Genomic DNA, 26,801 nt, shown 5'->3' on the forward strand with positions numbered 1-26,801 from the left:
CAGCCTTTGACAAGTGCCAGTTAGAACTTTCTTTTCCCAATCAGATTTTGCGAGTCTTTGATGAGTGTCTCTGCCAGCTAGAACTTTTTTTCCCCAATCAGATTCTGAGCCCCTTCAGTTTAAGCAGTGGTTTCTTCAGCAGTGGTTGCTTCAGTTTAGGTTTGGGTGGCAGTGCTGCCTTTGGGTCTTGTGACATCACAGGTTTGGTGTGTCCTACTTTACGGTTCTGTGACATCACCGGTTTTGATTGTCCTGGTTTTGAGTTCAATGGGTCAGTGGTTTTGGAGTTACTGAGCTGAAACCTTTCAGCATAAATGTCTGGGTATGTTTTCTGGAACTGCAAAAGAAACAAATATCATTCACATTCTTTCAAATCTTCATTACCATTAAATTGTCATAAAAGGTGCAGGAGAAACAATGTGAAAAGTTAATTGATAATAAAAAAATGAAATCATAATTCATGACAGTTAGGCCAAAAAAAATTAATCAATAGTTTCTCAGGCAACGCCGCATCAGGTTAAACACTGCCGCATTGATCAATTTTATTGCCATATTGAAAAGGGAAATAACTCAATTTTCTATTTTTCCGAGTTGAAAAAGAAAATTGAGTTATTCCCCTTTTCATATATGCTAATAAAAAGACGTTTTTATTTAATATACAATATATTTTTTGTTCAACAGTATTCTATGGATTAACTTTTTATAAAATGATTGGAATAATACTATTTTAAGTTGAGTAAGTATTATAATTGATATTAGACTACAAAAAAGTAAGAATCGGTTGATATCATTATTTTGTTGACTGACAAGGAAAAAAGATAACTTTGGCTTAAAAAAAAAAAGAACCTGCCTGCCGCATTGAATTTTGAAATTTTTGGCCTGAGAAACTATTGATTAATTTTTTTTGGCCTTACTGCTCTCTCTGTGAATTATGTCCGGTGTATTTTGTGATATTTGATTCTGGGATGATTGCTAAAGCAATACGAGGTACATTTATGTCCCCTAATGGCCCTTTAATTTTGTGAAATAAATTTAAAGACCAAGTCAAAAAATTATTGCTATACTTGTGCCCAAACATACCTTCAAATATTCATTAAAGCCCCATACGACCCGAAAACTCACAGCTTCAAATGATTTCGTTTGTTGACGTAGCCATGTTAGGTAGCCGGTCAATTCGAATCCCAGTTCATTTCCATACGTGCACAATAAAGTCTAAATGTGAACTAATATCCCCACAAATATCTTTAATAGCTAAATATTTCAAATAATATATCATCCCAGTTCCTTTGAATAATGATTATTCAAATAGCTAAACTCAGGGCAATGTGGTTTTCATTTATCTGGTCCAGTCTCCATCCCTGCCACATGAGTGTTAAGGAGAATGATGGGCTTTTTTGGCATTTTCATTAATCAAGAGCGTATTTTACCTTTAGAAAAATTATATATTTTTAAAATTTCTATTAATTATTCGTGTTGATGATAAATGAAGAGCGTATACATAACTTATAACAAATCTTATAAATAGATACCAATAGCAACAGGGTTCGAATTGACCGGCTACATATCATGGCTATGTCAACAAACGAAATCATTTGAAGCTGTGAGTTTTCTGGTCGTATGGGACTTTATGGATATTTGAAGGTACACTGTATGTTTGCACACAAGTATAGTATTAAGAAAATATGTTTAGATTTTTATGGGAGAGCAACACAAGAATACAACAATATCAGGCCTCAACCGTGCGCAGCTTTTTGTGCGCCGTAAATCGAAGGTTTTTATAAGGCATGGATCTCTAGCTCTCTGTTCCGTCACAATATTTTTTCAAAGAGCTTACTGTTCTGCAGCTAGGCTATAACATAGTGATAATACACAGGGCTATAACATAGTGATATAACACAGGGCTATAACATAGTGATATAACACAGGGCTATAACATAGTGATAATACACAGGGCTATAACATAGTGATATAACACAGGGCTATAACATAGTGATATAACACCGGGCTATAACATAGTGATAATACACAGGGCTATAACATAGTGATATAAGACAGGGCTATAACATAGTGATATAACACAGGGCTATAACATAGTGATAATACACAGGGCTATAACATAGTGATATTGTAATGATTCCGGATATTTGAGGTACGACCATGTGGAGTTCTTAATTAGTCACTGTTTATATCACGTGATCTCATTTGTGTATAAATACCGAGACTCCGCAGTCGTCAGTGTCATTCAGATAGAAGACCCAGCCAAGTTGAGAGGACGAAATTATGTGTACTAATAAAGTATTCATAGTATAATTCCTCGCCTGTTCTTACAGTTAGAGAGTGAATTTGGAAGGCCATCAGAAGTCTGGCCTGCCACGAAGAGGTTGACCTCCAGTAAAGAGGCTAGCCATAGTTCGTTTTTGGTGTCGTCCGCATTGGCTGAACAGACCGTCGTCCAGGCCGCTATACTCATTGTCCGTCCTGAATAAGGCATCCTACAGTGAGTGTAGTGGTTGAAGGGCTACCACATATACTGTCCGTCCTGAATAAGGCGTCCTACAGTATATGGGGTAATCCGAGGGCGACTGGGCTCTACATTTTAAATTAGCACTACCAGTTTATCGTTGCTTGCCTCTGGTTGATATAGTGATTCTCTGTTTGATGATAATTAACCTAGATAAGGTTAGGACATATTTGTATATTTTGGCAGTCCACTAAAATCATACCAATTAGTTTAAATTAGTTATTGTTGAATACCCCAAACCCTGGAATTGACCAGGTACGATCCCAGAATTGAATGTAAATACGTTACAATATAAGACAGGGCTATAACATAATGATATAACACAGGGCTATAACATAGTGATATAACACAAGGTTATAACATCGTGATATAACACAGGGCTATAACATAGTGATATAACACAGGGCTATAACATAGTAATATAACACAGGGTTATAACATAGTGATATAACACAGGGCTATAACATAGTGATAATACACAGGGCTATAACATAGTGATAATACACAGGGCTATAACATAGTGATATAACACAGGGCTATAACATAGTGATATAACACAGGGCTATAACATAGTGATATAACACAAGGTTATAACATAGTGATAATACACAGGGCTATAACATAGTGATATAACACAGGGCTATAACATAGTGATATAACACAGGGCTATAACATAGTGATATATAATACAGGGTTGTAACTCTCTTTTTGAATTGGATTTACTATTGTCCATCAGTAAGTCTAACATTAACTTTCATAGAATAGATAAGATAAGTTCACTCCCATTTTAGAATATTTCAAAATGTATCAAAACACCTCACATCATAAAGGAAAGTGTGATACTCACTTTTTCATTATACATAACAGTGTCATTCAGTTCTCAGAATTTTGAATATTTTTCCAACCCTGTTGTTTTGAGCTAATTTCACTCTGTTTACATGTGATTTAGATCTCATTTCACTCTGTTTACATGTGATTTAGATCTCATTTCACTCTGTTTACATGTGATTCAGATCTCATTTCACTCTGTTTACATGTGATTTAGATCTTATTTCACTCTGTTTACATGTGATTTAGATCTCATTTCACTCTGTTTACATGTGATTCAGATCTCATTTCACTCTGTTTACATGTGATTCAGATCTCATTTCACTCTGTTTACATGTGATTCAGATCTCATTTCACTCTGTTTACATGTGATTTAGATCTTATTTCACTCTGTTTACATGTGATTTAGATCTCATTTCACTCTGTTTACATGTGATTCAGATCTCATTTCACTCTGTTTACATGTGATTTAGATCTCATTTCACTCTGTTTACATGTGATTTAGATCTCATTTCTTGTGATTTAGATCTCATTTCTTGGTAACAAAATAAGTTTAGTTGTTAGTTGTGCCTAACTTACAATTTTGAGTCTCTTTTTCTTGTCTTTGTATGACATGGTTCTGTCATTGATAATCTCGTCCAAGAGATCCCTCAGGGCTCGCTGCGAGTTACTGAGTCGTTGAGTCTCATACTCTGATTTAGACACCTGATGACAATAAGTCAGACCAACAGCATCACTGGAGTATGTCACCTGGAGAAAATCAAAAATAATGCACAACTTTAATACACGTACAATACAGGTAACATACAAGTGTTCACATTGAGACATCATATATTGTTGTGTTTACATTAAGACATCGTATATTGTTGTGTTTACATTAAGACATCGTATATTGTTGTGCTTACATTAAGACATTGTATATTGTTGTGCTTACATTAAGACATCCTATATTGTTGTGCTTACATTAAGACATCGTATATTGTTGTGTTTACATTAAGAGATCGTATATTGTTGTGTTTACATTAAGACATCGTATATTGTTGTGCTTACATTAAGACATTGTATATTGTTGTGCTTACATTAAGACATCCTATATTGTTGTGCTTACATTAAGACATCGTATATTGTTGTGTTTACATTAAGAGATCGTATATTGTTGTGTTTACATTAAGACATAGTGTATTGTTGTGTTTACATTGAGACATCGTATATTGTTGTGTTTACATTAAGACATCGTATATTGTTGTGCTTACATTAAGACATTGTGTATTGTTGTGTTTACATTAAGACATCGTATATTGTTGTGTTTACATTAAGACATCGTATATTGTTGTGTTTACATTAAGACATCGTATATTGTTGTGTTTACATTAAGACATCGTATATTGTTGTGCTTACATTAAGACATTGTATATTGTTGTGCTTACATTAAGACATCGTATATTGTTGTGTTTACATTAAGAGATCGTATATTGTTGTGTTTACATTAAGACATCGTATATTGTTGTGCTTACATTAAGACATTGTATATTGTTGTGTTTACATTAAGACATCCTATATTGTTGTGCTTACATTAAGACATCGTATATTGTTGTGTTTACATTAAGAGATCGTATATTGTTGTGTTTACATTAAGACATAGTGTATTGTTGTGTTTACATTGAGACATCGTATATTGTTGTGTTTACATTAAGACATCATATATTGTTGTGTTTACATTAAGACATCGTATATTGTTGTGTTTACATTAAGAGATCGTATATTGTTGTGTTTACATTAAGACATTGTATATTGTTGTGTTTACATTAAGAGATCCTATATTGTTGTGCTTACATTAAGACATCGTATATTGTTGTGTTTACATTAAGAGATCGTATATTGTTGTGTTTACATTAAGACATAGTGTATTGTTGTGTTTACATTGAGACATCGTATATTGTTGTGTTTACATTAAGACATCGTATATTGTTGTGTTTACATTAAGACATCATATATTGTTGTGTTTACATTAAGAGATCGTATATTGTTGTGTTTACATTAAGAGATTGTATATTGTTGTGTTTACATTAAGACATCGTATATTGTTGTGTTTACATTAAGACATTGTGTATTGTTGTGTTTACATTAAGACATTGTGTATTGTTGTGTTTACATTAAGACATTGTGTATTGTTGTGTTTACATTAAGACATCGTATATTGTTGTGTTTACATTAAGACATCGTATATTGTTGTGTTTACATTAAGACATCGTATATTGTTGTGTTTACATTAAGAGATTGTATATTGTTGTGTTTACATTAAGACATCGTATATTGTTGTGTTTACATTAAGACATTGTATATTGTTGTGTGGCATCACTAGAAATCCACCAACTAGTTCAGAATTTTCTCTTTATACTCTTGTGAGGTCAGAGTGAACACAGATACACAACATGAAATAGTCTGAAAAAGACACACGGCCTGATGTAAAACACAGTAATGCAGAAAGAAATCAGGACTCAATATCTCTGTGCCATTATGATCTACCTGAGCCTTGGTGTTAGCGGTGAGTTGATCATTCACGGCAGTCGTCAGATCCGTGGGAACGGACAGGATTTGGCTGTAGTGATCCACGAGGAAGGACACAATCTGCATCACCAGCAAGTCCTCCCGGTCAGAGTCGTCATGGCAACTCAGTATACAAGGAGCTAACGTCTCTAAGACCTGGAATTCGAACCAAACATAACTGATTATTACTGATAAAACATTTATAAGATAACTCCTGTGTCATTATTACTGATTCTTACTGACAAAACATTTATACAACTCCTGTGTCATTAATACTGATAAAACATTTATACAACTCCTGTGTCATTAATACTGATAAAACATTTATACAATAATTCCTGTCATTAATACTGATAAACATTTATACAATAACTCCTGTGTCATTAATACTGATAAAACATTTAATACAATAACTCCTATTTCATTAATACTGATAAAACATTTAATACAATAACTCCTATTTCATTAATACTGATAAAACATTTATACAATAACTCCTGTGTCATTAATACTGATAAAACATTTAATACAATAACTCCTGTGTCATTAATACTGATAAAACATTTAATACAATAACTCCTGTGTCATTAATACTGATAAAACATTTAATACAATAACTCCTATTTCATTAATACTGATAAAACATTTAATACAATAACTCCTATTTCATTAATACTGATAAAACATTTATACAACTCCTGTGTCATTAATACTGATAAAACATTTATACAATAATTCCTGTCATTAATACTGATAAACATTTATACAATAACTCCTGTGTCATTAATACTGATAAAACATTTAATACAATAACTCCTATTTCATTAATACTGATAAAACATTTAATACAATAACTCCTGTGTCATTAATACTGATAAAACATTTATACAATAACTCCTGTGTCATTAATACTGATAAAACATTTATACAATAACTCCTGTGTCCTTATTACTGATAAAACATTTATACAATAACTCCTATTTCATTAATACTGATAAAACATTTAATACAATTACTCCTGTGTCATTAATACTGATAAAACATTTATACAATAACTCCTATTTCATTAATACTGATAAAACATTTATACAATAACTCCTGTGTCATTAATACTGATAAAACATTTATACAATAACTCCTTTGTCCTTATTACTGATAAAACATTTATACAATAACTCCTGTGTCATTATTACTGACCCGAGTTCTGGTGGTCTGACAGGCATCCAACTCAATCTGTGGATTATCCGACATCCGACTCATTAGTTTGAGCAGTAGATGGAGCTTTCTTCTGCTGGCAGGGGGCAGCAACAGACAGACGAGCTGTAGGGCATCCTTAGTACGCTCTTCTCTGTCTTCTTCACACAGCTCTGCAACCATGGTAATCAGAAATGTTAGTTTTGATGAAAAAAGACACTTTCACAGAATAACAACTAAATGTGTCATAAAGAAATCAAGTCAAGTCAAATGTAGGAAATCCATCAATGTATAACATTGAATGTGGTATTCGAATTGTGTGTTACACACATTTAGTACAATGAAAATCTCAACAACAATCCTTTTAATATGTTTTAACAGCCATAAAATAAATACATCAATTTTTCTAAGTTAAAGGGGCACAACTCCATCAAGAGCCCTGAGGTTCACCTATCCTGTAGTAGTTAGTTAGTTAGTAGCTCTTATGTGAGCCCTGATGTTCACCTATCCTGTGACATTGTGAGAATCACTCACCTGTAGCTGTGTGACATTGTGAGAATCACTCACCTGTAGCCGTGTGACATTGTGAGAATCACTCACCTGTAGCCGTGTGACATTGTGGGAATCACTCACCTGTAGCCGTGTGACATTGTGAGAATCACTCACCTGTAGCCGTGTGACATTGTGAGAATCACTCACCTGTAGCCGTGTGACATTGTGAGAATCACTCACCTGTAGCCGTGTGACATTGTGAGAATCACTCACCTGTAGCCGTGTGACATTGTGAGAATCACTCACCTGTAGCCGTGTGACATTGTGGGAATCACTCACCTGTAGCCGTGTTACACTTCTTTAATTTTGATTTGAGGAGTGTCCCAGCATGTATTAGGTCTGATAAACTCAGGCTTCGCCCAGGAAGTGACTCGCAACTCTCATAAACTTTCTGCTTGTGTCTCAAAGTTTGGTACCCTGCCAACGGCTGAGATGGGACATCCTGATGAGCACACGTGTGCAGTGACACACTGGACTTGGACCTTGGAAATCCCACATTTGTTGGCACATAATCACCTCCCTCTTCTTCAGGAGATTGACGTGTGAATCCATTATATGACCTTGATGATTGCTGAACCTTGCAATCACCACAGTTTGGTGACAACACTAAATCTACAGAGGAAGGGCCATAACTCCTCCTTCTAAAGGCTTCAATTTTCTTATCCCTACTATTTTGTCTATCACTCTTTCTCCGTGTTACAGGTCGTACGCGAGCAAAGTTCACCTGGTATGTTTGACACTCTGTTAATCTTGGCACTTGTAGCGGTTCTGAACTTTCAAAGTGGGTCGCTATTGGAGCAAACACCTCAGGTTCTTCGCTGTTATTGTAGTCTATGGCAACGCCGTTCCTGTAATAAACACGCGTCACTGTTCTGTTGTCAGGGCCAAATGCTGTCTCAAAGTTTGTGATTTTTGCATCATCAGAAATTGGATGAATTGGGGAGAGGTCTATTGAAGGGGCACTCCTCTTTCTGCAGAGAGGGGTGTGATCCACATCAGAAGGGCCCCCACAAGATCCACTCCCTGTGTTTGTTAGATCAAGCAGCAGGTTTTCTACAGACTCAAATGAGGTCATGGCATCTGGTGATGTTGGACTGGTGGCCTGAAGATGGTACGAACCATCAGCCACAGCTGCAGTAAAAACAAAGACAATGAAGCACAAAAGTCCTCCTTTACGGTAAATGAAAACTAAGATATTTATTAGATCTCTGTGCATTTCATAAAATAAAAAATTTACACAAACTTTTTTATCACAATAGTTTCTGCTGCACGTGATTTTTAAATTGTTTTATTCTATTACATATAGTACACTATAAACTGCTCATGAAAACTTCCTCTTATGTTGATCAATGAGTCTACGTCATTACAATAAAGTCTTCTCACTATAAAATAAAGTCGAAGGGAATATTCCTAAATTCATATTACATGCACTTTCTTCCTTTATTGTAAAACAAACGAGACTTGATAAGATAGCAGAATGTTCAGTCATGATACTCACTGAAAACATTCAGGATGACCTCGTACATTTCATAGGTCATCAGTGGTTCATCCAACCCACAGAAATATTCCTTGACCACACGGAAAACATCTCGCTCAAAGCCAGGGTAGCTTGGGAGGTCATCCACTTTGTGTGGCCCTGAAAAAGAAGAAGAAATGACAGGTAATCTAATAGCTGAACACTCTATAGACAATGTGATATTGACCTGTACACATTGTAATGTGATGTTGACCTGTACACATTATAGGCAATGTGATATTGACCTGTACACGTTATAATGTGATGTTGACCTGTACACATTATAATGTGATGTTGACCTGTAAATGTTATAATGTGATGTTGACCTGTACACATTATAATGTGATGTTGACCTGTACACGTTTCAGACAATGTGATGTTGACCTGTACACGTTACAGACAATGTCATGTTGCTGTACACATTATAGACAATATGATGAATCTGTACATTTTACAGCTAATGTGATGTACAATATAGGTTTGCACCATAGTAATATTTAGACCAATAAATTGTACTAGAATGAAGTCTCTTACAAAGTATTCATTTAATTATCATTATCTTATTATTGTAAACTTATATAGTGCTTTATCTAATCAAGATTACCCTAAAGTGCTTTACATGTAAAACAATAAAAACAAAGAACATTAAATACATAGAAAAGGGCATAAAATAATACTAAAACTGAGGTTAACAGTAACAATTTTTGGGGGTAAAAATGACTGTATCCAATACCCAATTACAGATTAAATGTAAGTTTTAAAAGGATTTCTTTTAAGTTTGTTTTTAAAAACAGCTAATGAACTTTCGACGAGAAGATCCAGTGGGAGGCAGTTCCACAGAGTTGATGAAACAACATCAAAGTGACTTTTCCCATACAGTTTAGTACAAGCACGTGGCTTTAGAAGGTATAACGAATCCACAGAGCGAAGATTTCGCTGTGGATGGTAAACTTGAACTAGTCCCTTGATGTATTTACAATCATCACAAACTTAGAAAATGATTATAAAAAGAAGTCAATACACTGCGATGTATGAAGGGTCTACTTACAGTGAGCCAGACATTTCATGGCAGACAAGGCCCAGTGTGGCAACTGATCTAGATACAAGAAGAAAAAGCAGGGATATTATGATATATTCATATTTCCAATGTATTTACCTTCACATCTTTACTAATTGATATGATGGACATTTCCTCATGAATGTGAACAATGTTTGTATAAATCTTGATATTTAATATAGTACCACTGTTTCTACCGCTAAAAACTCCAACAGAAATGAAAAGAAAATGTGAAAATAAAAAATGTTCTTTAGTTTTGAAAATAAGTGAGGGTATAAGCTTTACCTTTCTGTAGTATGTCATGGCATGATTTACCTTTCTGTGGAATGAAGTGGTATAATTACCGATATAATTTATCTTTCTGGGGTGTAATTAACCTTTCTGTGGTATGTTGTGGTATGATTACTGTTCTGTGGTATAATTTATCTTTATGTGGTATAATTTACCATTCTGTGGTTTAAGTTACCTTTCTGTGGTATGTTGCGTGGTATAATTACCGTTATGTGGTCTAATTTACCTTTCTGTGGTATAATTACCGTTCTGTGGTATAATTTATCTTTATGTGGTATAATTTACCATTCTGTGGTATAAGTTACCTTTCTGTGGTATGTTGTGGTATAATTACCATTATGTGGTATGTTATGTGGTATAATTTCCGTTCTGTGGTCTAATTTACCTTTCTATGGTGTAATTTACCTTTCTGTGGTGTAGTTTACCTTTCTGTGGTGTAGTTTACCTTTCTGTGGTGTAATTTACCTTTCTGTGGTATGTTGGTGACAATTCCGCTCTTGTTGATGTACACACAGTTATGGAGGATGTTCCTTCCCACCACCAGATTGCCGTCCAATATGTCTGTCAGATTTTCCATTTGCAGTACCTGTTGTAACCTGGCCAACAAGCGAAACAATAATTACAATAATGACAACATCAATCTTATATTACACCAGCATTTTTTACTGGTATCCATTCAATTGGGAAAAATAGCATCAAAATCGAACAAATTAGAAATTTTCTGCCAATGTATTGGCAAATGATTTCAACTAAAAGAAAAAAAAAGAACAAGAGACATCAGGAATTGCTGTAGGCTTGTTCTAGAATCGTTGTACCTCTACAACACACGCACTGCCATGATCTGTACTTTCGATTTAATACCAGAAGTGAACATTTTAGTTAACTCGTACAACGTTTCAGACTAAGTAAATTACGATGTCAGCAATCTATTTTTTGGCAAGTGAATTGGGAATTTTTAGTCTTAAAATTGGGAAAAATCAACGGTTTTTTGGCATTGGGAATGGTACCGTTTATCAGTACCAGTTATATAAGGGGGGGAAAAAAAGCTGTACACAGACCATTTACAAAAGAAATTCTTGTCTTTCTTTATGTTAATACTATAGCACTTAGATTTTCTCAAATGCTATCTTTACTTTTAAAAAACAACTTGGAAACTTTGTGTATTTCATCTTCCTTTCACCCAAATTTCCACACCAAAAGACTTGAAAACATGGTGAATTATCTCTCCAAAGTAAGCAGAGTTAAATAGATATTGAACTCCAATCACTAGAGATTTACATAGAATCAATCACTAGAGACCTACACATATGTAAAATCACTAAAGACCTACCCGTATGTACAATAAGTAAAGATCTACACTTATGTACAATCAGTAGAGATCTACATGTATGTACAATCAGTAGAGATCTACACGTATGTACAATCAGTAGAGATCTACAAGTATGTACAATCAGTAGAGATCTACAAGTATGTACAATCAGTAGAGATCTACACGCATGTACAATCAGTAGAGATCTACACGTATGTACAATCAGTAGAGATCTATGTGTATGTACAATAAGTAAAGATCTACACTTATGTACAATCAGTAGAGATCTATGTGTATGTACAATCAGTAGAGATCTACACGTATGTACAATCAGTAGAGATCTACAAGTATGTACAATCAGTAGAGATCTATGTGTATGTACAATAAGTAAAGATCTACACTTATGTACAATCAGTAGAGATCTATGTGTATGTACAATCAGTAGAGATCTACACGTATGTACAATCAGTAGAGATCTACAAGTATGTACGATCAGTAGAGATCTACAAGTATGTACAATCAGTAGAGATCTACACGTATGTACAATCAGTAGAGATCTACACTTATGTACAATCAGTACGGATCTACAATCAGTAGAGATCTACACGTATGTACAATCAGTAGATATCTACACGTATGTACAATCAGTAGAGATCTACACGTATGTACAATCAGTAGAGATCTACACGTATGTACAATCAGTAGAGATCTACAAGTATGTACAATCAGTAGAGATCTACACGTATGTACAATCAGTAGAGATCTACACGTATGTACAATCAGTAGAGATCTACACGTATGTACAATCAGTAGAAATCTACACGTATGTACAGGACCAGTTACATAACACATACTTGTCTAGTGTCACATTTTTCCAAACGTTTTCTGTTTCTGCAGCAGACTTTTCCTTGGCAACAATGTGACATTCTGGGACATCTGAGCGTGGCTCTAATTGGAGGTCCAGGTCTAATTTGATAGGTCCTAGTGGTTGTCCAGTATTAGTGTTAATGATGTCGTTTCTGTTCCTCAGAGGAGTTCGGGCAATCTTTGCAGGGGAGGGAATTTTACATCTAAAAGAGAGATTGATCACTGTTCAATATCTTCAATTTTTCATATAATTCTTACTAGCATACATTGGGTTTCAAAACGCATGTAAATCTTTGATCCCCTATTGTGGCCCCAACCTACCCCCGGGGGCCATGGTTTTAACAAACTTAAATCTGCACTATGTCAGGAAGCTTTCTTATGAATTTCAGCTCTTCTGGCCCTGCATGTGATTCTTGAGAAGATTTTTAAATGACCGCAACCTATTTCTACATTTATGTGGTTATCTTCCCTTTGAAGGAGACATGGTCCTTTTTTTGTACACACTTGAAAGCTCTTCATCCAAGGATGCTTTTTGCCAAGTTTGGTTGAAATTGGCCCAGTGGTTCAAAAAAGTCAAAAAATGTGAAAAGTTTACAGACAGACGGACGGACAGACAATAGGTGATCAGAAAAGCTCCCTTGATCTTTCAGCTCTGGTGAGCTAACAAGCGATTATATTGCAGTAATAGCACACATACATCAGAGAGAAAATTATCAAGCTATGCGATTGAGAAAAGCTACAAAACTTGCACTAATTCTTCTGGAACACTCATCTCTTCCAATATAAAGGACCCTACAGTATCACACTCTAATGCACACTGACCATATTTTCCTGTACTGTAACACAAATTGATCACACACTCTTGCACACAAATACAGCCTAACCACATACCCCATGTATTATTACACTCTATTGATGCTATTGCAGATTGACCATAAACTTACACTACACGCTCTTACACTCTATATTGTGGACTGGTTGTGTTTACCTGAGTGTACACTCTATATTATGGACTGTTGTTTACCTGAGTGTACACTCTATATTGTGGACTGTTATTTACCTGAGTGTACACTCTATATTGTGGACTGTTGTGTTTACCTGAGTGTACACTCTATATTATGGACTGTTGTTTACCTGAGTGTACACTCTATATTGTGGACTGTTGTGTTTACCTGAGTGTACACTCTATATTGTGGACTGTTGTTTACCTGAGTGTACACTCTATATTATGGACGGTTGTTTACCTGAGTGTACACTCTATATTGTGGACTGTTGTTTACCTGAGTGTACACTCTATATTGTGGACTGTTGTGTTTACCTGAGTGTACACTCTATATTGTGGACTGTTGTGTTTACCTGAGTGTACACTCTATATTGTGGACTGTTGTTTACCTGAGTGTACACTCTATATTGTGGACTGTTGTGTTTACCTGAGTGTACACTCTATATTATGGACTGTTGTTTACCTGAGTGTACACTCTATATTGTGGACTGTTGTTTACCTGAGTGTACACTCTATATTATGGACGGTTGTTTACCTGAGTGTACACTCTATATTGTGGACTGTTGTTTACCTGAGTGTACACTCTATATTGTGGACTGTTATTTACCTGAGTGTACACTCTATATTGTGGACTGTTGTGTTTACCTGAGTGTACACTCTATATTGTGGACTGTTGTTTACCTGAGTGTACACTCTATATTGTGGACTGTTGTTTACCTGAGTGTACACTCTATATTGTGGACTGTTGTTTACCTGAGTCTACACTCTATATTGTGGACTGTTATTTACCCGAGTGTACACTCTATATTGTGGACTGGTTGTGTTTACCTGAGTGTACACTCTATATTGTGGACTGGTTGTGTTTACCTGAGTGTACACTCTATATTGTGGACTGTTGTTTACCTGAGTGTACACTCTATATTGTGGACTGTTGTTTACCTGAGTGTACACTCTATATTGTGGACTGTTGTGTTTACCTGAGTGTACACTCTATATTGTGGACTGTTGTTTACCTGAGTGTACACTCTATATTATGGACGGTTGTTTACCTGAGTGTACACTCTATATTGTGGACTGTTGTTTACCTGAGTGTACACTCTATATTGTGGACTGTTGTGTTTACCTGAGTGTACACTCTATATTGTGGACTGTTGTGTTTACCTGAGTGTACACTCTATATTGTGGACTGTTGTTTACCTGAGTGTACACTCTATATTGTGGACTGTTGTGTTTACCTGAGTGTACACTCTATATTATGGACTGTTGTTTACCTGAGTGTACACTCTATATTGTGGACTGTTGTTTACCTGAGTGTACACTCTATATTATGGACGGTTGTTTACCTGAGTGTACACTCTATATTGTGGACTGTTGTTTACCTGAGTGTACACTCTATATTGTGGACTGTTATTTACCTGAGTGTACACTCTATATTGTGGACTGTTGTGTTTACCTGAGTGTACACTCTATATTGTGGACTGTTGTTTACCTGAGTGTACACTCTATATTGTGGACTGTTGTTTACCTGAGTGTACACTCTATATTGTGGACTGTTGTTTACCTGAGTCTACACTCTATATTGTGGACTGTTATTTACCCGAGTGTACACTCTATATTGTGGACTGGTTGTGTTTACCTGAGTGTACACTCTATATTGTGGACTGGTTGTGTTTACCTGAGTGTACACTCTATATTGTGGACTGTTGTTTACCTGAGTGTACACTCTATATTGTGGACTGTTGTTTACCTGAGTGTACACTCTATATTATGGACTGTTGTGTTTACCTGAGTCTACACTCTATATTGTGGACTGTTGTTTACCTGAGTGTACACTCTATATTGTGGACTGTTGTTTACCTGAGTGTACACTCTATATTGTGGACTGTTGTGTTTACCTGAGTGTACACTCTATATTGTGGACTGTTGTGTTTACCTGAGTGTACACTCTATATTGTGGACGGTTGTTTACCTGAGTGTACACTCTATATTGTGGACTGTTGTTTACCTGAGTGTACACTCTATATTATGGACTGTTGTGTTTACCTGAGTCTACACTCTATATTGTGGACTGTTGTGTTTACCTGAGTGTACACTCTATATTGTGGACTGTTGTTTACCTGAGTGTACACTCTATATTGTGGACTGTTGTTTACCTGACTGTACACTCTATATTGTGGACTGTTGTTTACCTGAGTGTACACTCTATATTATGGACTGTTGTGTTTACCTGAGTCTACACTCTATATTGTGGACTGTTGTTTACCTGAGTGTACACTCTATATTGTGGACTGTTGTTTACCTGAGTGTACACTCTATATTATGGACTGTTGTGTTTACCTGAGTGTACACTCTATATTGTGGACTGTTGTTTACCAGAGTGTACACTCTATATTGTGGACTGTTGTTTACCTGAGTGTACACTCTATATTGTGGACTGTTGTTTACCTGAGTGTACACTCTATATTATGGACTGTTGTGTTTACCCGAGTCTACACTCTATATTGTGGACTGTTGTTTACCTGAGTGTACACTCTATATTGTGGACTGTTGTTTACCTGAGTGTACACTCTATATTGTGGACTGTTATTTACCTGAGTGTACACTCTATATTATGGACTGTTGTTTACCTGAGTGTACACTCTATATTATGGACTGTTGTGTTTATCTGCATGTACACTCTATATTATGGACTGTTGTTTACCTGAGTGTACACTCTATATTGTGGACTGTTGTTTACCTGAGTGTACACTCTATATTATGGACTGTTGTTTACCTGAGTGTACACTCTATATTATGGACTGTTGTGTTTATCTGCATGTACACTCTATATTATGGACTGTTGTTTACCTGAGTGTACACTCTATATTGTGGACTGTTGTTTACCTGAGTGTACACTCTATATTATGGACTGTTGTTTACCTGAGTGTACACTCTATATTGTGGACTGTTGTTTACCTGAGCAGCACTACACACTCTTATGCTCTATATTACCTGAGCAGCCTTCCATTGTCACAGATGTCCTGATGGTTGTGTTTGAGGCCCCTTACGTCCTCTATCACTCGAGCACGGTGGAGTTTTTGTAAAAGCTGCAATGTTTGACCCCTACACAAACAGAAACAAGTGACAAGGATTACTCTCCTTCATGTCATAAGATCATAAGGGGGGGGGGGGGTGTTATTGAATACATTATACTAATAATCCAGTTTTTTAAAAGAGGTCTTGATTTCAAGGGCCTGCAGTGGGCCTTTCCAATTGAAAAAAAAATAGTGATATTTACTTGAAAAATGTTTCATACACAGAAGTATGGAGAAAACCAAACCAGAGTGTATTAAGGTATAATTGTACTCTTTCTGACTTTGAATTTGGTCAAAGCTTACCTCATTCAATTAAGCAGAGGGCCCAAAATTTTGGTTTACTTAACAATTTTTAAACAAAAATTGGAATTTGTTGGCCTGTGAGAAGATATATGACAATAATTTAATTCTTATTGTATCCTTGTCTTTGATTGGTCAAATTCCAATTGAGGAACGCAAGTTATTTTTGAATAACTGGTTTGGTATGGGGACACACCCCCTTGACAACCAGAAGCCGGAACTATTTTTTTCTTTCTCTAAATTTACATTGCAGCACTGTTTTCAGCCTTCTATGGAATAGAAAGTCAACGTGTACAATAAGATACTTTGGTTTGATACACATATTGTTTTCTCGTTGTCAATATTAGCATCTACTTGTACGCAAATTATTGTTGTAAAACATCTTTCTCTGTATGTATGGTCGAATAAGAGATTAAAACAAAGATATTATATTCGAATTAATGATTTGCCAAGTAAGCATTACCCTGTTCATTTTGAAATACATTTCTCACTGGGGAAAGGGGGGGGGGGGGAGTTGTTTCATTGCTTGATCTGTCTTTCAACAAAGCAAACAAAAATTCATACGTCACATTTTATCACATGACGTCAGACACATTGACATGTGGATCGCTATTTGTTACTTGCTTACATATTTTCTTGTGTCGGATTTAGTATTAGCGACAACGTTGCATACAAGGGTAAGTTTTCATGTAGTAGAAGTTTTCACAGAATTAAAAGCCGCAAATTTTGCATTTTCTGATATTTGAAGATTTATTTTGGGTAGGCCTAAACAATGCAATTTCCCATATTTTCTCAATCTGTCGGAGATGAGCGACTTCAAAGTCGATCTCTAAAGGGCAGCGAAATACGCATTGCATGCATAGTCTACACATATTTTCTATCATGACAAACTTCACCTTCGATACAATATTTTGATAAATGGCTAGGCTCCGTAAATCTAAGATTAAAAATGGCGACCTTCACATAGACGCTTCGTGTCGTTGTTGCTAAGTGAATCATTGCGCGGCTCAATTGACTTGTATTTTTCCAAGTTTATGTACATTTCGATCAACGAAGGTTAGCATCTTTGTCTCTTGCATTAAATTATAAGGAATGACTTTAATTCTGGGGCAAGTTATACAAGTATAACCTGGTTTGGGTCAGTTTACACATTTTTATAATCAGCTTTGCGGATTATAAAGCATAAACTGACCCAAACCAGGTTATACTCGTATAACTTGCCCCAAAATTAAAGTCATTCCTTAAATAAGGCTATCCTGCTTTGATTTCTTTTCATTGTTTGGGAATTTCAAGGCAAAAATTTGGAGAAATACCTGCTTTTTAACATTGGTAATGGGGCCTTATTTCAGCCCCCTACTGACCCTTAAAAAATATGGAGCGCCAAATTAACATAAACTCAAATAATTGAAGATATCTTATTATTTGAAGATATCATCAATTCAATTATTGCTCTCTTTAATTGAATTAATGCGTGCATTAAATCAATTATTGCTCTCATCAAATGAAGTAATGCGTGCTTCAATTCAACTATTGCTCTCATCAATTGAATTAATGCACGCATCAATTGAATTAATGAGAGCAATACTAGATTTGATGCGCACATTAACTCAATTATTGCTCTCTTCAATTCAGTTGATGAGAGCATCAATTTCGTAGAAATATTGCTTTCAATAATTAATTTAGAGCTCGGTATAAATAATTTGGTGATCTCTTTAATTCAATTGAAGATATCTTTAATTACAATGCTTTTGTATAAGGAATTAATGCGTGCATCAATTCTTTTAACATATTCAATTAAAGAGATCATTAATTCAATTGTGGATATGTTGAATTGAAGATAATTTAATTATATAGTTGCTCTCTCTAAAAGATGTATTGCTCTCTTCAAATGAATTAAAGATATCATTAATTCAATTGAAGAGAGCAATAATTGATTTAATGCTCTCATCAAATGAATTAATGCACGCATCAATTCAATTAATGCTCTCATTAATTGATTTAATGCGCGCATTATATCAATTATTGCTCTCTTCAATTGAATTGTATCGCGCATCAATTCAATTGTTGATATCATTAATTCATTTGAAGAGATCATTAATTCAATTAAAGCGTGCATCAATTCAGCTGAAGAATTAATGCTATCATCAATTCAATTAATGCATGCAATAATTCAGAATTGAAGATATCATTAATTATTTGAAGATATCTTTAATTAAATTGTTGCGAGCATCAAATGAATTGATGATATCTTTAAATAATTTTAAGTTTATGTTAATTTGGTGCTCCAAATAAAAATCCCTATAATCTGAAATTGGATAAATAATATATATCTAAAACTGTACCTTGAAACTTCTGAGGCGAAGTTACAGTTGGACTTTATGTAATCATGCAGCCAGTCCACAGCTTCAGCTGCGGAAAAGCAGTTCTCGTAAGTCTTCATATACCGACGATGACGGCCTGCAGGAACTCTTTGTCGAAATGCACAAATCACCTCATTCCACTAAAGAACAATATTAGAAATACATGTTTTCAGTTTTTTGTTTTTTTTAAAACTAGATCTATATATATAGGCATTTGCATGATAACATTTAACTTAATGTAAGTATGGTGTTAAAAAGTGCCTAACATGAATCTTAATACACGTGTATATAATAATTAAAGGTCAAGTACGGTGATTTTCCTAAAACTTGAGTGTTATACAGAAAAATGTCTGTCGTACACTTATGGATTAATTTCCATGGCAATTTTGATAAAAATCATTTCGCGTGAATTACACGGCACTATCAAACTTTTACCTCAGCGATCGATAAATGTGTTGTGACGTGAGTTATCGCTCGTAGCTTATGACGTCATCTGAGACAACTTTTGATTGCATTGATATAGGTTTTTATAGTGTTTACATAGAAAAGTCCTATATTATGGTACAATGCACTGCTTTGAACTGCAATGTGAAATCGGGACAGGGATTAAGTATGTTTCTTTTCCCAAAAGACCCTAAATTTAGAAGAATTTGGACACTGAAACTGAAAAGAGACACTGAGATTTGTGACAAGGAACAAGGATCAGTGAGTGACACTTTAATATTCATGAGGATCAGCTTTCCATCAACCCTGACGCATCATCCTGTTTGACTCCAAACAAAGTGCAAAGTGATGATTAACTGGACATCCTACAAAACAAGTTGAGGGATGTATTTTAATTATAAAAAGTTCAACTCAAAAAGGGGGATGCAATCCACCCCTCTCTACATCCACCACTGAATGCTTTAATGCGACATTGTATTCAATGGGTTTGCGATTGGACATAAAAGTTAATGTCACCCATTACTTAGTTCGAATTGATTTTATTTCTTTTATTAAATGAAATATCTTTTGAATATTGTCGTACTCATACTATATTTATAAGGGACTCACCATTTCATTTCTTCACTATATATATTTTAAAATATAGTAAAAATGGAAATGAATTCAATTTAAAAAAGCTATTTTGATAAAACCTTATTTATTGCGAGTTCAGTCCAATTTCCAAAGCTTTTTTTTTTTCCAAGTTCATTATGAAAACAAGTACAAGCTTTTCCTTTTCCTAATATGCTTTTAAGTGCTACATTAATTAATATATCATGAATCATTAAGGCAAAATTTCACACCTCAAAATGCTACAATTCGTTAACTTTGTGCCGTAATATTTCAATTTCGCATTTGACTTGTGTTGTGAAAAAATTACATGTACTAATGGGTCTAATTTACATTTTATGATATTGTATCTATATGTAGATATTTTTCTAAAAAAAAAAAAGGGGGGGGGGGTTATAAATAATGTTGTGCACAATAAGTTCTTTTGTCTTTTGTTGTTCTTTTTTCAATTAAATATATATCTTGCTAAACATATTATAATCTGAATCTGATCAATCTCATACTAGTAAATTCCATTTTAAAAAATACAAATGTTCTAGTTAAACACGCTCACAATTGCTACAATACAGTATATGGTAAGTATCTATAAAGTCTGATTTTGATTAGCCTATATTGTGTAAAATACAAAGGTTATCTTTTGATAGAACATTTTTTCCAATATCATTCTCAATTTTCTATGGACTGGCCCGGTAATTAATTTCTAACTGAGATTCCTATGAGATATTTGTCGAACATAGACATATTACTATCGGATGGTTTCGAAATGGGTGCAAGGTTGAATCCCTAAACTCAAGTGTATCTACGGTATTTCACCGTCAATATCCACGGTGTTGCTAAAACTGGCAATTTCTCACAGAAATTAAAACGATGATGTATAGGCGTAAACCACCACAATTGTCTCAGATGACGTCATAAGAAAGGGCAATAATTCCTTCATTCGTTTCTATAAACAACGATTGTGGAATAAGTATTTTGTGCATTTATCTGGATTTAAAAAGAAAAATAAACACATCAATAAACTTTTCAAAATGGGTTTTAATGAATTATAAACATTATTTTCAAATCTATTTTTATTACACTTGACCTTTAAATTGAAAAGAGCCTCACAATACACACACACAGATAAAATAATAATAATAATGCCCTTTCCAGTGTAATGCTCAAACAATCTGTGACAGCTGGTCATGGGAAGATTTCAGAACCGCTCTTTTTACCTTTAGACTATCAACTGATGTTATACCCATTTACTGACCAAATGTGCTTAATAGTAAAGCTAGCTGACATTTTTCAACATAGGTATGATATATGCTTCAGAATTAAAGAACTATAAAGGACTCTATTTTATCATAATCATCATCTAAATCATAAAATGATATTTGGAACCAGGATTATATATAAGTTTTGTTACAAAGTAAACTGTGCTAGTACAAGATTAACATATTGAACACTCTACGATTACATTATACTTGTCTGAGTTTGCCAAATCATGCATTATGATTTCCTGAATCAATATCATTTTCTAATGATCACTTGAGTTATATATATCATACAAAATTGATTTCATGCCAAGTCACACTATTATTAAATTTGGGCTATGTATATTAGTTCAACATTAAGTCAAAGTATATTAATCAAACACTATACTCAAAATTTACAAAGTGTCTATCTTTTGCACAAAATCTCTATCAACATTAATTCTGGTTCCAAGTATAACCAGGATGACGAATACAATAAAAACATGTCATATAAATCTATAACGATTTTCAGTTCTTTAACCACGTTAATTAGTAGTTCCTAACTCACAAAGACCAACCAATGGGTTGCTTTAAGACATTAAGGGGCATAGACACTATGTGAATTGAAAATTTTCAAATTCTATTTTCCACAATTCTAATGTTTACAATTCTTAACTAAAGTATTTCTAGTGGTCAGTAAAACTTTGGATGTCAGTTGTTGAGTTACAAGTGGCCACTGGGATACAGCACCGCAATTCTCCTTGTTACAATGTAAACATTGGGTCATGCCTTGTATTTGTTTACGTATAGATTGCTTCATAGAAAATATCATGTTTAAAACAAAATGAGATGTGACAAACACTAGAAATGTTTAATTGTGTTCAGAATTAACTTGTATTTATTGAAAAAAAATATTACTAGTATGTAAACAAAAACATGGCACAAACCTTGTTTACACAACAAAGAATTGTGAGCTCCGTATCTCTCTTGTAACTCAACAACAGACATTAAATTTTTTGCTGACCATTAGGCAAAAAAAAAAAAAAAATGTTGGTATCCACTTTCATCTCAAAATGTTTAAGGGTCGGTAGGTTAAGTATTGTTTTTTTTATTTTATAGGTTGAATTAAATTAATGATTTAGTATTCTACTATACAAAAAACATAGTGATTGTCTAGTAATCAAATAAAAGTTATAATATTGTAAACAAAAACTGTTTCTGTGTTAAATTAGAATCTAGCTGTTACTGTTAGTGCATGGTAAATAACTTAACAAGTCAATAAATGATACTCTTGTTGTAGTTATGGCATTCACAAAATCTGTGAGAATGGGGAAAAATGTGTTAGGGTAGGCAGAAATTTTTAGAGTCTGTCGGGAAAGTGGAAACCAACATATATTTTTTCTTGGCCTCATCTTAATAAATTTAACTTTAAGCATTGTAAACATTAAAAATGTGAAAATTTTCAGCTCAAATCGTGTCCATGCCCCTTTAATATCTCTATGACTAGCTGCAATAATATAGTCATCTCCGACTTTTTAGGGGGCGGGGTGAGAGCTTACTAAAACGATAATCAACAACCAAACATGACATCTGAAAAGCAAGATTATTGAAGTTCGAGATAATGAAAATATAAAAGCTTAAAAAGGACTCGACTATTATCACATTACCAGTTTGGTTGCCCTAAACGGTCCCGTGATAGGGTTGTCCGTAATGTTTTCCGTTTGGGCCATTTCTTGTTCTTTGTTACTTTTGCAAAAATATCAACATTTTTGGCATTTCAAATAGTCTGCCTTCCGGCCACAAACCATTTGATTGGTTCATGATTTTCTTTGGGTAGAATGTAAGTTGTACTAAGTACACTTCGTAATCGATGTTGGTAATTATCAACACAAGTTTTAAATTTAGATCTAGAATCAAATATGCATCTTGTATTTTTGTTAATCAATAAACTATATGTTTTGCTTAACTATATAAATTAACCCATTTATGTCCGAATTGTTTTGACCTTTCCCCGAAACCAGCCCACTTCCGGTAGTTTTTGTAAATGTCAGAACTGTTTCAGCTGAATTGCGAGTCTCGAATTGTGCTGTAAAGACAGAATGGCAGTTGTGGAAGGACCCCTGAGTAAATGGACGAATGTGATGAAAGGATGGCAGTACCGATGGTTCGTCTTGGACGAAGCTGCGGGCCTACTGTCGTATTTTACCGTAAGGTTTAACTTAACACACTTAGCACGGTGACTTGTCACCCTCCATTCACTTCAGCTTCAGGTGCTATTGTTTCTGCTGGCTTTTCACATACCTGGTCACGGCACAAAATGTAGTATCAGAAAGGAGATAATTTTGGGATGGAGGAATCAAACCCGTGACCCCTGCATTATTTCTATACTAGTCATGTGCTTAGGCTAACCTGGCCGTAATCTCAGCGAGATTCGTCGAGGCTTGGATATTTGAACTAACGCCTCTTGACTCTTGGGGTCTCAGTCCAAATATCTAGCCTCAACAAATCTCACTGAGATTATCCTGGCTGATATCCACAGCCCATATATAGCTTGAAATACTACAGGTTATAAATCGATTTCGCAATTATTGAAGTTTGTATGTGATAAAGTGAACTATTGTTCAGAAAAAGAAAAAATACTTATCAATATAGGGGAAAAGGGTCAAATGTCACATTTTGCATTTAAAGCTAAATGACACCACTGTTTAAATACTTACTGAACCGCTGACATGAACCAACATGGGGGATTATTATACAACATGTTAGCTGCAGAACTGTAGCTCTCTGAAAAAATATTTTGACATAACAGAGAGCTACAGAGCCACCTCTTATAAAAACCTTCGATTTACGGCGCACAAAAAGCTGCGCACGGTTGAGGCCTTATATCGTTGTATTCTTGAGTTACTGTCTCATAAATTTAATATAAAAAAATTCTTAACATATTTTCCTACTATACTTGTGTCTAAACATACCTTCAAATATTTATTAAAGCCCCACACGACCTGAAAACTCCCAGCTTCAAATGATTTTTTTTGTTGACTTTCCAAATTAACAGCTCACAAGCATAATAAATTTAGTATCTGCAGGTGTTGTTACACAAAATCTGAATTCTTGGGAATGAGTTCTGTAATACTCATTCCCTTTATGCATTCTCATGTATAAAGTTCGCTTATGTAAATGAAATACAAACACTTAATGACATATATATCAAGCCCCCCCATTTTATTTACGTTAACTTCTATTTATATCCAGCATAAAATTTGGAGCTATGTACCTTTAATCACAATATATAATTGACTGCAATTTGTTTTTCTACCTACAATACATTATTTTTTGTCAAACTTATTTTCCCAAATTTAGAACAGTATTTTGACAGAAAATTCCCAATTGAAATGGTACTGGACCCTGTACCAAAAAGGATCAATTAAGCCCTTTCAATGTCTTATTTTTAAAAATACATTTTGCCAACATATCAGAAATATTAAATCATGGAGAAATTTGGAAAATGTTTTTTTTTTTTTATCAGTATTAATATTTTCTGAAATTTTTGAAATTGTATCATTTTTAAACCATCTAACATCATGAACATGATCCTCATGGTTTTGTTTTCTGTAGTCCAAAGAAAAAATGATGCGAGGCACCAGAAGGGGTTGTGTCAGGCTTGTGGTAAGTAGAAGTTCATTCATTTTTTTAAAGAGCTATGCATACTTGATAGTGTTATGGGAAACCCATTGTCAAATTTGTCTGTCTATTTATCACTTATTGGGATATTTGTGGAGAAAACATCTTAAATGATATAATGCATGGATAATTTGATTTGCGCCATTGCAAAGCCTGGATGAGATTTGAACTGATAAGAATTCAGGGTATTTATTAGTGTATGGTGATACTTGATCCCAAAATCACACCTCATAGTTGACTTTTCAGGTGTAACTTATTCTAGGTGTGTTTTACAACTAAAACCGCAATTATGACAAATCTCAGGTTAAGAGAGGTAAGGGGAGGGGCAGTCTTTTCCTCTGGATTTCAGCATGTCGTAAGTAAATTGGAAGGAAATAGGAAGGACTTATTTTATGCTGAAAATGACACCACAATAAATAAAATGAAATACTATAAAGTGGTCAATACTGTATTTCTAAATATACATCTATAAAGATATATAGATGAATATAGCATTTGTTTTGTTTATTTTTATATATGTTTATTCCAATATTGCATTTATCACACATTCATCACTGAATTATCCAGTCATTCATTAAACTGTTCAGGGCTTGAAGCTAACTTTTTATGTCACTAGCCCAGCCGGACTGATGGGGTATAATTTCAACCAGTCTGCAGAAAAATTTACCAGTCCAACAGTTTTCCAGAAATAATTAAACATGTTTCGTTAATGTTATTAAAATGAAATTTAACTCAATATGCCTTAGACAAGTGGGATTTATATTTACGAATCAGATTTGTCTGATATCTACAAATCAAAGCATGCCAAATGTCTGTATAAAATTCCATAATCATATTTTCCAAAATGATGCTTTAGAAAATTAACCAGTCCCATCGGACTGACTAAAACAAATGTATGTCAGTCCGCCAGACTTTTAACCAGTCACAGACTGACGGACATATGTTAATTTCGAGCCCTGCTGTTATGAATTGATCATGCCCTTTTTTCAATTTTCATTGTCCAGGGAGCAGTCATTGGAATTGATGATGAAGATGACAGCACATTTACTGTCACTGTTGACCAAAAAACATTCCATTTTCAAGGTAAATGAATTCTATATGCCAACATGACTTGCTTTTTTTCATGAGTGTTGTAATTCCTGCTTTACATTATGTGATATGTCTTTGTAGCACGTGATGCGGAAGAGCGGGAGAAGTGGGTCAATGCATTGGAGACCACTATACTTAGACATTCCAACTCTAGCAAGGTAAATGATGAAACCATTTTATTAAACTGGGTCACTATCATAATTCAAAATACACAAAGTTCTGGACAGAGACAGGTGTTGGAATGTGAAATTAATGTTTAAGGCTACAAAGTTCTGGACAGAGACAGTTGTTGGAATGTGAAATTAACGTTTAAGGCTACAAAGT

General features: G+C 34.5%; 1 protein-coding gene across 1 annotated transcript in view; it reads right to left on the minus strand.

The window, feature by feature from the left end:
• Window positions 1-26,464, minus strand: part of LOC125669196 (uncharacterized) — a 66,493-nt gene extending 40,029 nt beyond the window's left edge. Inside the window, exons 1-13 of the mRNA XM_056161512.1 lie at window positions 26,398-26,464; window positions 23,375-23,460; window positions 19,402-19,559; window positions 16,677-16,787; window positions 12,670-12,885; window positions 10,972-11,102; window positions 10,207-10,254; window positions 9,141-9,278; window positions 7,922-8,773; window positions 7,094-7,263; window positions 5,876-6,052; window positions 3,929-4,099; window positions 138-337 (exon numbers count right to left, since the gene is read on the minus strand). Coding sequence (XP_056017487.1) covers window positions 138-337; window positions 3,929-4,099; window positions 5,876-6,052; window positions 7,094-7,263; window positions 7,922-8,773; window positions 9,141-9,278; window positions 10,207-10,254; window positions 10,972-11,102; window positions 12,670-12,885; window positions 16,677-16,787; window positions 19,402-19,559; window positions 23,375-23,460; window positions 26,398-26,464 — 2,525 coding nt within the window. The remainder of the gene's footprint in view (window positions 1-137; window positions 338-3,928; window positions 4,100-5,875; window positions 6,053-7,093; window positions 7,264-7,921; window positions 8,774-9,140; window positions 9,279-10,206; window positions 10,255-10,971; window positions 11,103-12,669; window positions 12,886-16,676; window positions 16,788-19,401; window positions 19,560-23,374; window positions 23,461-26,397) is intronic.
• Window positions 26,465-26,801: the final 337 nt, after the last annotated feature.

The sequence above is a fragment of the Ostrea edulis genome, chromosome 4 (genome assembly GCF_947568905.1).
Source record: "Ostrea edulis chromosome 4, xbOstEdul1.1, whole genome shotgun sequence".
NCBI classification, from domain to species: domain Eukaryota; kingdom Metazoa; phylum Mollusca; class Bivalvia; order Ostreida; family Ostreidae; genus Ostrea; species Ostrea edulis.